Source organism: Schistocerca serialis, chromosome 5 (genome assembly GCF_023864345.2).
Source record: "Schistocerca serialis cubense isolate TAMUIC-IGC-003099 chromosome 5, iqSchSeri2.2, whole genome shotgun sequence".
Taxonomy (NCBI): Eukaryota; Metazoa; Arthropoda; class Insecta; order Orthoptera; family Acrididae; genus Schistocerca; species Schistocerca serialis.
The window spans coordinates 613298178-613312117 of record NC_064642.1 but is presented as its reverse complement, the minus strand read 5'-3'; the positions used below and the strand labels follow the sequence as shown (position 1 = coordinate 613312117).

At 44.6% G+C, this 13940-nt stretch overlaps 1 protein-coding gene across 1 annotated transcript in view; it reads right to left on the bottom strand.

Annotated features, from left to right (window-relative positions):
* LOC126482133 (solute carrier family 15 member 1-like) overlaps positions 1 to 10425 on the bottom strand; it is a 210632-nt gene extending 200207 nt beyond the window's left edge. The window contains exon 1 of the mRNA XM_050106110.1: positions 10293 to 10425. Within this exon, the coding sequence (XP_049962067.1) occupies positions 10293 to 10326 (34 nt within the window). The 5' untranslated portion in view covers positions 10327 to 10425. The remainder of the gene's footprint in view (positions 1 to 10292) is intronic.
* Positions 10426 to 13940: the final 3515 nt, after the last annotated feature.

Here is a 13940-nt window from a genome sequence, read left to right as displayed (position 1 = left end):
CGCGTAGAACCGCTCGGCCACACTGGCCGGCGACTTTCAACAGTTTTGAGGAAATCGCGTATGAAAATTATCTGTGTACTTATTCTGTATGCTTTGTAGGGACGCAGACGCGTGATTAAATATGTAGTTTCATAAGCACGAGGTATCTTTTCTTTCATCTTCACATAATTCAAACAACAGATTTATTATGATCGTGAAAAGTATCAATATTTAATCATTTATTTATTATTTTCGTAAATTTTAACAGGAAAAAAGGAAAAAAAGATTTTTTTGCACGTAGACTGGAAATGAAAAAAGGATACACGATAATATTCAAATCAGAGGAGTCATTTTATTCGTATTATTCTATCTACATCTGTGACAAGTATAACATATAACTTATGCAGCACTGCACGAATCAGGATGATATTGATTGTGGAAACATGGAAAATAATAATTATCACGACATACAGCAGACGTAATGAACGCCGTATTTTTTCATGTCCGCAGTTTTTGTCAATGTGTCTATTGAAAAAAAAAAAAAACTTGGTTTACATTCATAAACGGTTCTCGGTCGCTACATAGTTTCGCAGCGTACAGCGCATATCGAAGAATAGCATTGGTCCAAATAACTCTTAAAAAGTAGTACCAGCTGCGAGATTCGATCCAGATACCTCGCGATTATGAAACTAAACGTTTACTCGCTTGGCTGCAAATTCGTTACAGATTAGCGACCATTCGAAGTACATAAGCAGACTAAAATTTTCAGACTCGATTTTCTAGAAAACGGTTGAGAGTTGCATCTTCTTATTTACACTTGTTAAATTCCTAGTCATGCCCTCCACACCCTGTCAATACGAATCAAATCGGTGAGGGAAGGCTGTACGGTCCCGTTATAAGCGCTAACTCAGACATGACGGTAACATTTACGAGTTGACGGATGTTACGACACGAAAGAGATGATGGGATATGAGGTTTTGTTAATCTTTTTCTTTCCGAGCAATGAGCTGACCACACTAGCTTTCAAGTTGTTGTGCCAGAGACTCATCATAATAGAAAGGACGTTCTTGTCTTGTGCGTGTACTGTCTGCTTAAAGGACTGTGACGTATGAATGAACCAGCTCCATCAAGGTACCTAATATGTGACGAATTTGATACCACAGTCGTTCACTGAGTTACGAAATCATCGACTCTCGTGGTGAAGCACTAGAATACACACTTGAATAATTTAATATGTTTCAAATAATGGGGCGCATACCATGATACCTACGACAGAGCTTCGGGAGTCTTCATTAGAGCTTTCTACTTTTGTTTCATCTGTTTTCTGGGCTCCGTTGTTACCACCATGTCTGCTACATGTCCGGTGAGATCAGAGTCTTTCACATTAGAAATTAGATTTAGGCCTCAAAAAATGTGTACAAGCCGACAGAGAAAAGAAACGTGAAGAATGCTATACACCTAATAATACCCTCTGTTCTTGCCAAGTTAAGTGTAACGAATGTCACGTTGCAACTCAAATATTTTTCAAATTTCGAATTTACCAGCACTCCCGTGGTAAAACTGAAAACAAAGTCGCGCGACAACAAAAGAAAACTTAGCTTTCATGAGGTACAAACAGAACACTACATTCGAAAATCACTGCACTGTTAAAAAAGTTGACGCAAAACTCAGCGTTTTTCGAAGCCTCTGAAAAGAAGTTTTCTAAACTCTAGCAGCATGCTAATGGTCGTCGAGAAGAAAACTTAAAAGTACCTTTAACAACAAGCTAGACGAAGTCGCAAATCAGGTCGCTACGCAAACAGGAGAAACAGGAAAAGCACATGTACCATCTCTCCCTCTCCTCCCTTCCCAAAAGAAAAGGCGATCAACAGACAAGGTAGTGGAAGTGTCCTTATGCGATAATTTACATAAAAAGGAAACTGATAAAATCTTAAATAGTTCAACCGAGTCCGTTCCATGATTCAATCAGATCTTTTATAATTAAGAAATCTATCCGAGTCATTAAATATTGTCTTTAAGTCTGTATTATCGGAATACCTACATCTATTCTTTTCGAATCACCATGAAAAACGGAGCAGAGTGCACTTTTTTTTAAGTATAGAACATATCATAAGATTTCTAACCTTTCCATTCACCACTGTAGCACGGCAGTTCGGCTGCTTACACGCCTCTTCCTAATTTTACCTGCGCCGTTTCTACAAGTGTGACGTATAGTGGGATGAAGAATACTTGTAGTTTCTGCCGTGAAAGATTGTTCTTTAAGTTTTTTAAGAAGATTCTCGGGAACTGTACGGCGTCATTTTTTCCAGTCTCTCTCTCCCTCCCTCCCTGTTACACAGAACACTGCCTGAATAGAAATATCAAAGCAGTTATTAATGGACATTGATACTGGATGATGGGATGTGTCCACCCTTCGCATTTATGACTACCCCGGCTCTGTTGGGGACACTTTCAGTGAAGTATGTCAATGTCCTTGGAGCAATGACATCCCATTCTTCCCCACGAGCTAAAACCAGAGAAGGCAGCGATGTTTGATACTGGAGTCTAGAGCGATGTCGACGTTGTTTCTCATCCCAGAGGCGTACTTTCGGGTTGAGATCGGGAGCTTGTGCAAACCAGTCCACTCCAGGAGTGTTACTGTATACAAACCATTATCTCACAAATTTTCCTTGATGAAAGGATCCTTAGGCACGCTGATGCAAACAGTCATTATCTCAAGACTGTTCCTCCACTGAACGCTGTACACAACGCCGTAAGAAGTGTTTATATCCTTCCGCATTTATCGTTTTCTCAAGAGCGATAAGGGGAACCCCTAACCACGAGAAACAGCTCTACACCGTAAAATCTTCTGTGTACTTCACTGTCGGCACTATTCATTGTGGCAGGTAACTTTCTCCAGGTATTCGCAAAACTCCAACCATTTCATCGGACTGATAGATGGTATAGCATGATTAATCACTCATTTCCAGTCATCCACTGTCCAGTGACATCGCTCTTTACACCAACTCAAGCGTCACTTAGCACTGACTACAGAAACTTTATGATGAGTTGGTCGACCACTGTGACCTTTTAACTTCCTACGCACAATTATTGTGCTAGTTGGACTTCTCGTAGCATTTTGGACTCAAGAATATTTCGTTCCGCTGTTTTCTGCGACTTTTTACAACCACCCTTTGCAGCGGTCGACGGTTCCTGTTCATCACTACCATTACACGACACAAATGTATTAGGGACAAATATGAAATTTTCTCAAAGTCCTCTCCAGCCAGCACCAAGCCAGGTCAAACCAGGCCAAAGCGTCGTGTCGCAATCAAAACGACAAATACACAAAGCCGATATTGCGGAAAATGGAACAAACCCGGAAGAGATTGCCTCACCTCACGCGAGCAAAAAGGAGTAATAAACTCAGCAACATGATCTCAGCGAGAAGAAGCTGTCACGTCATTGTAACAGCCTGCTGATATGTAGGAAAAGCAACGAGGTGAATCCCTAAAAGCTGTTCTTGGAAAATACAGGATGTCCGAAAAGTCTTTCCCTGATTACATAAATTGATAACTCAGGCTAGAAGTAAGATACAAATATGAAACTGGCGTCTAATTGTTTACAAACTATCAAAGTTTTTTTCACACATCAGTAAACTTCCACTTCCATTGTTGCCCAATGACAGTACACGTCGATATGACTTTGCGGTCGAAATGCTATCACGCATTGAAGACGATGGTGGTTATCTCAGACGAATTGCCTTTTCCGACGAAGCGACCTTTTTTGTCAGTGGAGTAGTGAATCGCCATAATGTGCGCATTTGGGGTTCACAAGCCCCTGGCGAGGTCATGGAGTGCACCAGAGGCAGTCCAAAGGTGAATGTTTGGTGCGCGCTATTGCACGATCGAATTATCGGGCCATTCTTCTTCACTGAGGCTACCATCACATCTGAAGTGTATCTGGACATGTTGCAACTGTATACTGTTCCTCTTGTTTCAGCAAGACAGTGCACCGCCTCATTGGGGTTTGGACGGCCGTGCCTATCTCGATATGACCTCTCCTGGGCGGTGGATTGGTCGTGATGGCCAACGGTTTGGCCTCCATGCTCTCCTGACATAACCCCATTAGACTTCTTTTTATGGGGTTAAGTCAAGGACGAGGTCTACGGAACATGTGTACCAGATCTTGAAACCCTGCGGCAACGGATAACCACAGTCGTTGAATCGATCCCTCCAGTGATATTGGGTAATGTGTGGAGGGGGTTGGGTTGTTTGGGGGGAAGAGACCAAACTGCGAGGCGAGGTCATCGGTCTCATCGGATTAGGGAAGGACGGGGAAGGAAGTCGGCCGTGCCCTTTGAATGGAACCATCCCGGCATTTGCCTGGAGCGATTTAGGGAAACCACGGAAAACCTAAATCAGGATGGCCGGACGCGGGATTGAACCGCCGTCCTTCCGAATGCGAGTCCAGTGTGCTAATCACTGCGCCACCTCGCTCGGTGGTAATGTGTGGACGGAAATTGAATATCGCCTAGATGTGCTACATGCTACCAAGGGTGCTCATGTGGAAGTTTACTGATGTGTGAAAAAAACTTTGATAGTTTGTAAACAATTAGACACCGGTTTCATATTTGTATCTTACTTCTAGCCTGAGTTATCAATTTATGTAATCAGGGAAAGACGTTTCGAACACCCTGTAGGATGTGGTGAAGAACACCGATGAGCCCGGAAAAGAAGGCCACATTCAGTGATCGACGGGCCAACATTACACCACTGTCTCAGACCAGTAGTAATAAATACTGATGCTTCCGAGGGTTCGCGTGAACCATTACGTTGCAGTGCACCAGCCACGGGGCCGAGCCTGTGATGCGCTGGTACCATTCGCCGAGATGATTTCCGCATTCGTGACACTACCTGACTGGTCTACAGAACACTGTCGCTGTGAGCTGCCGACCTGTAACCACTACTGAGACGTGGAAACTACTACGTACAGCTTGCTGAGCCGAATTGATGGTGCTTGACGCACTGTCCATATGTCGCAGAACTCGGGGGTTGCGCTAACCGCTGCTGTCCCCAACTGGTACCTAAAAGCAGTCATCGACATTTGCAGCCTTTCTTGGTTCAAGAGCTGCAGACCATCCACACACCATGCAGGGCTGATGGAAGGTTATTTGAGCACACCCCCTTCGACGTCAACGAGATTGCTCTGGTAATTCAGTCCCCATCCTGATCAGCGATGTCTGTCATATAGGCTATCCCGTTCGCTTCCGAGGCCTGTCACCTGCCTGATACCGAGATTACGCAAGCTGGCCGCCGAGGACGACGTCCGCCGCAGTTCGCTGAAACAGCATCAGTAAGTTCCAAGACAGTGTGCGCTGCACCACTGCCGGACTGGGCAACAACACAAAGGAGAAAATACGATTCTAAAATTTAATCAATAAATTCTTGTTTCGCAAATGTTGTGTCATTACGCACAGCGTGCCGACTGGCTTGCTCCACCGCACTTTGTGCTCCGTGATCCGGACAACAGTAGAGGTCTCAACCCGAGCCCCTAAGAGACGTTAAGTCTACCTGATATGGTTTAGCTGTGGCTGTTTTTTCGTGCAATCACATCACCAACAATCGGCCTGGGCAGCCATCCCTGGTGGACTCGTTTCTCACGTGACATCCAGTTACTAACGCATGTTCGAAGTCAATGTCAATGAGCTCTACTGATCGACCGATTCAGCTGTTACCGTTTGTCTTCTGAGAACACAATACTCCCTGTCTTCTTTTATACTGGCGGATCCGCCTCTCATTGCATCTAATGGTCAATTCTGTATCTTATAGGGATGTACGGATACTTTTGATCATATAGTGTATTTTTTTAGAAGACGTCGATGTGGTGCAAAACCACGGCCTACAACCTCACTGTCATCAATGTAAGGCTACCAGAAGTCACAATAAACATGGTCGCCCTGAGAAGAAACAAACAAACCGAGAAAACCCACCAAGATCAACCCAAGACGATAGCAGGAAATGTCGACATACAAAGCCTATAACCACCACCGATTATTATAGTTAGTAATACGAAGGAAGGCGAGCATATGTTGATACTAACTCAAAGCTTTTCGAAATTCTAGGAACACCGAATCAGCCTGGTTCTCTCAATGCGTAGCACCTAGGATATAATGTATGAGCCGGCCGGAGTGGCCGTGCGGTTCTAGGCGCTACAGTCTGGAGCCGAACGACCGCTACGGTCGCAGGTTCGAATCCTGCCTCGGGCATGTATGTGTGTGATGTCCTTAGGTTAGTTATGTTTAATTAGGCGACTGATGACCTCAGAAGTTAAGTCGCATTGTGCTCAGAGCCATTTGAACCATTTATTATGTATGAAGAGAGCGAGTTGAGTTGTGGATGGTAGCGATCTTTGCTCTTTCCGATAATGAGGAACGTACTTCTGCCCAAAGGATCTGCGGTAAATTACGGTCAAGAGCTGAAGTACTCCACTCGAGATAGTAACCCACTGGAGGCTGTTCAGGGACATTTTCTGAGTATTTAGGCACAAGGTACTCTTAGACTGTGGTGATTGTTTACAAAGTAATAATATTATTATTATTAATTCAGTTTCTTATCTCTACAACCTATGTTTCTCTGAAAATAACGCCACAGTAATGATATAGCCTTTACTATCCAATCACCAAAACGTACAACACAAAACAGAGTAATGTGATGTAGTTGATGGTACTTCGAGAATATCAGAGCAAGGTGTTATTTTACCATCTTCCATTGCATTAAATAAACCTGTACAAGTAGTGCTATTGGCCAATTCTTCATCAGCAACCCTACCCGTATTGGTATGTATCACTGTCAACGTACAGCTCACAACTGCGGAAAGCAAACCAGAGACTGAACCGATAAGTACTGAGCGTAAGCTTGAAGAGTAAAGAAGGCATTAGTGTTATCAACAACAAGTAACGCGAGTGAATAGAACAAGTTTCTTCCCAAACGAGACACACAGCGCATACAATCGACATTTGCACTGCTGTGCAGATAATTTCAGTGCAATAGAGATTCAAAGATAATTGGGCGTGATATATAGACAAAATGCTATTACTTTGTAGCGAATCACTAGAGACCACGGGTCCGTTATACCGAAATACTCGGCAAATATTCGTGCACAACCACCGAAATTTAATCGACGAATTTCGTGTTCACCCTTTAGAACTAGACAGACTCCTTCGGGCCGGCCGGAGTGGCCGAGCGGTTCTAGGCGCTACAGTCTGGAACCGTGTGACCGCACCGGTCGCAGGTTCGAATCCTGCCTCGGGCATGGATGTGTGTGATGTCCTTAGGTTAGTTAGGTTTAAGCTGTTCTAAGTTCTAGGGGACTGATGACCTCAGAAGTTAAGTCCCATAGTTCTCAGAGCCATTTGAACCATTTTTTAGACTCCTTCGGGCCCTGACGCCTTACTGAGTTTTAGCATTTTAAGTTGCTTTCCAGTGCTACTAGTACCGATTACTACTGTGATTCGTCACCAGTGTTATCGTTGAATTATGGAAACATTTCTTGGTTTTCTTTGCTGAGGAACATTCGAAAATAGCACACCTCATTTCGGCTTTTGTTTTACTATTTTCTATTTCGCTTCCTGTCTAGGCCATAACCTTACAATACCACTGATATTGCTTGTGTTTCTGGGACTCTGTAACGTATCATTTCCGAGTCGAGCACGTTGGCTAATATTAGTTGCTCTTCTGAACGGCCGCCTGCGCCAGTTTTCCAGTGTACGCGGAACTGCAGCTGTTCACCAGCCTGGAATAAATCGCGGGATTCTCCTAGTCTGGCTGAAGCGAGGAAGCCTGGCCCGACCAGACTGTTTTCAGAGGCGAGTGGATGTCTAGTGTTTGTTAATACTTTCTTCTAGGAATAAACTACTGGCAATCTTGGCAGACAGCAACAGCTTACAGAGGTACTAGGGGCGTTAGCAGAAAATTTCCAATCGAAGTGCCTACTTTCTGCCCTGAAGGCTGACTGGTCTAAAAGTCTAGACATTAAAATAACTTCTTAGATCTGTCGCAGTCCGGGAAATATAGGTAGCTGCGGGCAACCCTCCTGGGATACACTGTGGAGCGGAGGTGGTGTGGAGGTGTTTATTTCGGAAGTCGTATCAGTAAAGTTGTTCTCTCGGTGCTGAAAGCTTAGAAAGTGTTCGGAAGTGCGATCCCGTGTGCGGGGGTGGGAACCGTCTTAGTCAACAGTCCGTATACAAGGCGGTTGTTACGGTGTAGCGGGCCTACACAAACTGCATTAGAAGAGGCCGCCCAACAGCCCACAGAGCAATCAGCTGTAGGTGTTGTCTTAAAAAACGAAGCGGACTTGGTTGTTTGAAGATAATAAATTGTGTTTTGCTCTAATAAAAATTTGAAGTGTGGAGTTCTTGCGTGTGACTTTACCCTCTTTGACTGTAGAAAATGGTTCAAATAGCTCTGAGCACTATGGGGTTTAACATCTGTGGTCATCAGTCCCCTAGAACTTAGAACTACTTAAACCTAACTAACCTAAGGACATCACACACATCCATGTCCGAGGCAGGATTCGAACCTGCGACCGTAGCGGTCACGCGGTTCCAGACTGAAGCGCCTAGAACAGCACAGCCACACCGGCCGGCTTTTGACTGTAGATTGTGATCCTATGTGATGTACAAAAAGATGGTAGGAAGCACTTGGTGACGGTATAGTGACTGACTGCGATGTTTGTTGTCCAATACAGTAGTCGGATTTGAGAGATTTTTAGAAACAGTCGGATTGCTGTACGGTACTGATTACTGTTATAGAAGAAGTGACAATTTTAACCATGTCTCACTGGTCAAAGTGTGGCTGGCGATCTTTATTTACATTGGTAGTATGTACAAGTTATCAAGGTCCATCAACCAACGTTTCGGACGAAGTCTGCAGAGCAATCTGTCTCGAGCACCGCACTGTGCCAAGAGTTTGTGGCCGTGACTTCGCCAGACGCTGCGGAAGTTCTGAGAAAGCGGACATGTTTCAACATGTTCTGTGATAATATATTCCTACAGCACTTAGTGAAGACTTTTTGCATTGTCCTTCCAGTAGCCGACCGCGCATAAAATAACATTTGTCTGTCTGCGGATTTATGCCTTATTTTCTATCTGTTGTGCTGCTTCTTAAGAAGCTTCCTGATTTTCTTCTGTGTATCAAGGTGCGTATCTCCCATCTACACTTATTCTTTTAGATACAGATTTTTCTATTCGCTTATACTTGAGCCACAGTAGCTCTCCATATTCACTACCCAGAATCAAATGAGTCTGACTCCTGTCTAAGAAATAACTTCACCACTGGCTGAATTATGCACACTTTTCTGCTTGCACTTCTAATGCTTTGTATCTCTATGCCCATTGTTCAAAAATGGCTCTGAGCACTCCATACTTCTGAGGTCATCAGTCCCCTAGAACTTAGAACTACTTAAACCTAACTAACCTAAGGACATCACACACATATCCATGCCCGAGGCAGGATTCGAACCTGCGACCGTAGCGGTCACGCGGTTCCAGACTGTAGCGCCTAGAACCGCTCGGCCACTTCGGCCGGCGATGCCCATTGTTGCTTCGACTATATCATGAATACTGATCCCAGTGTTTGTGTGAACATCCGTAATTTTTGCTTAATAATGAAGGAGTTTTCTTTCGTTTGCTACCCATAAAAATCCTAGTTTATCTTCGTGTACTATTTCATTTCGTTTCTCACATAGAAACAACTGAAAAAAATAATTTGAGGGCAGAGGGCATAAATATCGAAATATGGATCCGAGAAAACGGATCGAAGTTTTTATCTCACGTTATCAATTGACTTTGACATGAAGTAACTTGTCGGAAACATCTGATGATAGAAGCAAAAAATAAGCACAAACTGATGAGAAAAATTCGATTCTCCCAATTACACCCTTTTTTTACTGGCTTTTAAATGAAAATATTATGTCTGCTTGCTGTAATGAAATTTATAATAATCAGCTCTGCTGCCGAGGGGTACATTCTTACATATGAAATTCGTAACGACTCTGGAGGCCGTCACGACGAGAAAAGGCTGGTTCAAAGAAACACCACGTATTTTATTGGTTTCTTTGCTGTATGGGACTGTGTTCGTACAGAAGACCAGTACCTTAATTACAGTCTGAAAATTTTTCTTATACGAAAGATATGGCGGTGGTTCTCGTTCTGTATTGCATAGGTCTAGTTCCTGTGCAGAGGCTATCCCTTCTTGGAATCGAATAAAGCCACAGAGGATTTGGTAGAGCGTCAGTAAGGAGATTCAGAAGCTGCCGAGTTAGGTACTTACTGTCGCCGTCGTCCGAGTGTTTGGCGCTGTCCATGGCTGGTACTGACGAAAGCCGCGCAGGTGCTACTGAGCTGTTATATATCGGCTTATCGGGTGCACCTATCAATCACTGACCATCGAAGCGGTGCTGATTACGGCTGACCTCAAACGTCCCGCCGCTATACACTGGCGACCACTCAGTACGCAATTGTTTGGCGCAACATAGACACTGGAACTTATCGCGGACTCGCATCGCTTTGATCCGGACGCCACATACACGCGGTAGTTGCATCACCTATTAAGGATCGTGCAGCAGTGTTTACAAGAGTAGCTACTTCTGGTGAGCAACAAAACGTATGCAAATGCCGCGATTCGTTTTTCTGTGTGATTAATTTTGAACAAGTCAATGATTTCTGTAGAGTTTTTGAGGACCAAAAGCAAAATAAGAAGAAAAAGAAAGAGTCATCGATATGAATGACTGAACAGGAAATTACAGTTAAAGACTATTAACAAAAGACAACCTTCTGCTTCGAGACAGAGGAACACCAAACTGGCCATGCCAATAATGTGGAGAAGGTTCAATACAAACCATTTAACTCGTAGAAGATATAAAGCAAGTGCTAAAAGAGAGCGCGAGAAGTGTCGGCCAGATGGTAAACAGTGTCTCACTGTGAGAAATGCACCGCAACTTCCAGAACTAATGTTATCACTCCCTGGTTTTAATCTCCGGACAGGACTAGAAAGGGGTTATGCTTACTTTTATATTAGCTTGGTGCATAAGTTCGCATCGTTTCTGTTTTGTGTGTTGGCATTCCGGTTGCTATGGGCTCATTTATCGGTTTTCATTTTTTTATTTGCAGGTCACTGTTGCTAAGTGAGTCTACATACGTCATTTTGTTATATGGAGATAAAGAGTAGAGCTGTGGATGCTAGAAAATGGAGTGCCAAGTGGAGAAATCGGAAGATTTCCGACATATTCTTGGAAATTTGTGGTAAGGTCTTATGGGACCAGAATGTTGAGGTCATCGGTCCCTAAGCTTACACACTACTTAATCTAGCCTAAATACACTAAGGACAACACACACGCCCATGCCCGAGGGAGGGCTCGAACCTCCGACAGGGGGAACCGCGCGGACCGTGACAAGAAATCCAAACCGCGCGGCTACCCCGCGCGGCCACATATTCTTCAGTTTGAGTTCGATAGAGTTGTGACAGCAGTGGAGGCAGACAGAAACATTGGACCATGTATTGGGATAATGCCATTGGACTGAGCACGGGAAGAAAATGCTTTTCTCGTTTTATGGAGGATCATTTTGACACTGGTGACTCTACACGTTCAGTATGTCCTTCGGGGTTTGATGAAATCGTTTAAACGCATTAATCCACAACGATACACGTCAGTGCACTCGCGAGCTGGCAGATGTGGTGAACTGTGATCATTCCACAATCGTTCGGCATTTGGTGTAATGGGCAAGGTTCAAAAATCGGGTGTATGAGTACCACGTGAAATAAGCCAAAATCACAAAAATCAGCAGGTGGCCATATGTGCATCTCTGCTTGCTCGTCACCAGCTGGTTCGTGAATAACACTGACGATTCTATCCTGTGTTGTTACTGGTGAACAGGAAATTACAGTTAGAGACTTTTAACAAAAGACAACATTCTACTTCGAGACAGAGGAACACCAGACTAGCCATGCCAATAATGTAGAGAAGGCTCAATACAAACAATTTAACTCGTAGAAGATATCGAGCAAGTCTAAAAGAGAGCGCCAGAAGTGTCGGCGAGATGATAAACAGTGTCTCACTAGTGATCCTGTGAGAAATGTATCGCAACTTACAGAACTAAGTCGTGACTTTATACTAACATAAAGAAAAGAAAGGAGTGGTTGAGCCCAAGCAAAGCTGCAAGTCTCCGTACCAAGACCTGCGCGCATCCACGGAAGACGACGTTATGCATCTGGTGGAACAGCAACGGTGTGGTGTGCTACGAATTGCTTCCCCGAGGTGTAACCATCACTGTTGATATTTATTGTCAACAACTGAGACATCTTGCAGACGCAGTTCAAGGACAACGACCAGGAAGGTTGCGTGAAGTGCTCCTACTCCACGAGAAAGCCCGCCCGCATTCTTTTAGACTTACAAAGAATACTATGCATGAGTTGGGTTGGGAAGTCTCTCCGCACCCACCTCTTTCACCTGATCTTACGACCTCAGACTTTCACCTTTTCCTTTCTCTATCGAACAACCTTCAACGAACATCCTTTCCGGAAGAAATGCGCTCCGAACATGGCTCGACAAGTTCTTCGCCTCAAAACTACACTACTAGCCGTTAAAATTGCTACACCACGAAGATATCGTGCTACAGACGCGAAATTTAACCGACAGGAAGAAGATGCTGTGATATGCAAATGATTAGATTTTCAGTGCATTCACACAAGGTTGGCGCCGGTGGAGACACCTACAACGTGCTGACATGAGGAAAGTTTCCAACCGCTTTCTCATACACAAACAGCAGTTGACCGGCGTTGCCTGGCGAAACTTTTTTGATGCCTCGGGTGAGGAGGAGAAATGCGTACCATCACGTTTCCGACTTTGATAAAGATCGGATTGTAGCCTATCGCGATTGCGGTTTACCGTATCGCGACATTGCTGCTCGCGTTGGTCGAGATCCAATGACTGTTAGCAGAAATTGGAATCGGTGGGTTCAGGAGAGTAATACGGAAGGCCGTGCTGGATCCCAACGGCCTCGTATCACTAGCAGTCGAGATGACAGGCATCTTATCCGCATGGCTGTAACGGATCATGCAGCCACGTCTCGATCCCTGAGTCAACAGATGGGGACGTTTGCAAGACAACAACCATCCGCGCGAACAGTTCGACGACGCTTGCAGCAGCATGGACTATCAGCTCGGAGACCATAGCTGCGGTTACCCTTGACGCTGCGTCACAGATGGGAGCGCCTGCGATGGTGTACTCAACGACGAACCTGGCAAAACGTCATTTTTTCAGATGAATCCAGGTTCTGTTTACAGTATCATGATGGTCCATCCGTGTTTGGCGACATCGCGGTGAACGCACATTGGAAGCGTGTATTCGTCATCGCCATACTGGCGTATCACACGGCGTGATGGTATGGGGTGCCATTGGTTACACGTCTCGGTCACCTCTTGTTCGCACTAACGGCACTTTGAACAGTGGACGTTACATTTCAGATGTGTTACGACCCGTGGCTCTACCCTTCATTCGATCCCTGCGAAACCCTACATTTCAGCAGGATAATGCACGACCGCATGTTGCAGGTCCTGTACGGGCCTTTCTGGGTACAGAAAATGTTCGACTGCTGCCCTGGCCAGCACATTCTCCAGATCTCTCACCAATTGAAAACGTCTGGTCAATGGTTGCCGAGCAACTGGCTCGTCACATTACGCCAGTCACTACTCTTGATGAACTGTGGTATCGTGTTGAAGCTGCATGGGCAGCTGTACCTCTACACGCCATCCAAGCTCTGTTTGACTCAATGCCCAGGCGTATCAAGGCCGTTATTGCGGCCAGAAGTGGTTGTTCTGGGTACTGATTTCGCAGGATCTATGCACCCAAATTGCGTGAAAATGTAATCACATGTCAGTTCTAGTACAATATATTTGTCCAATGAATACCCGTTTATCATT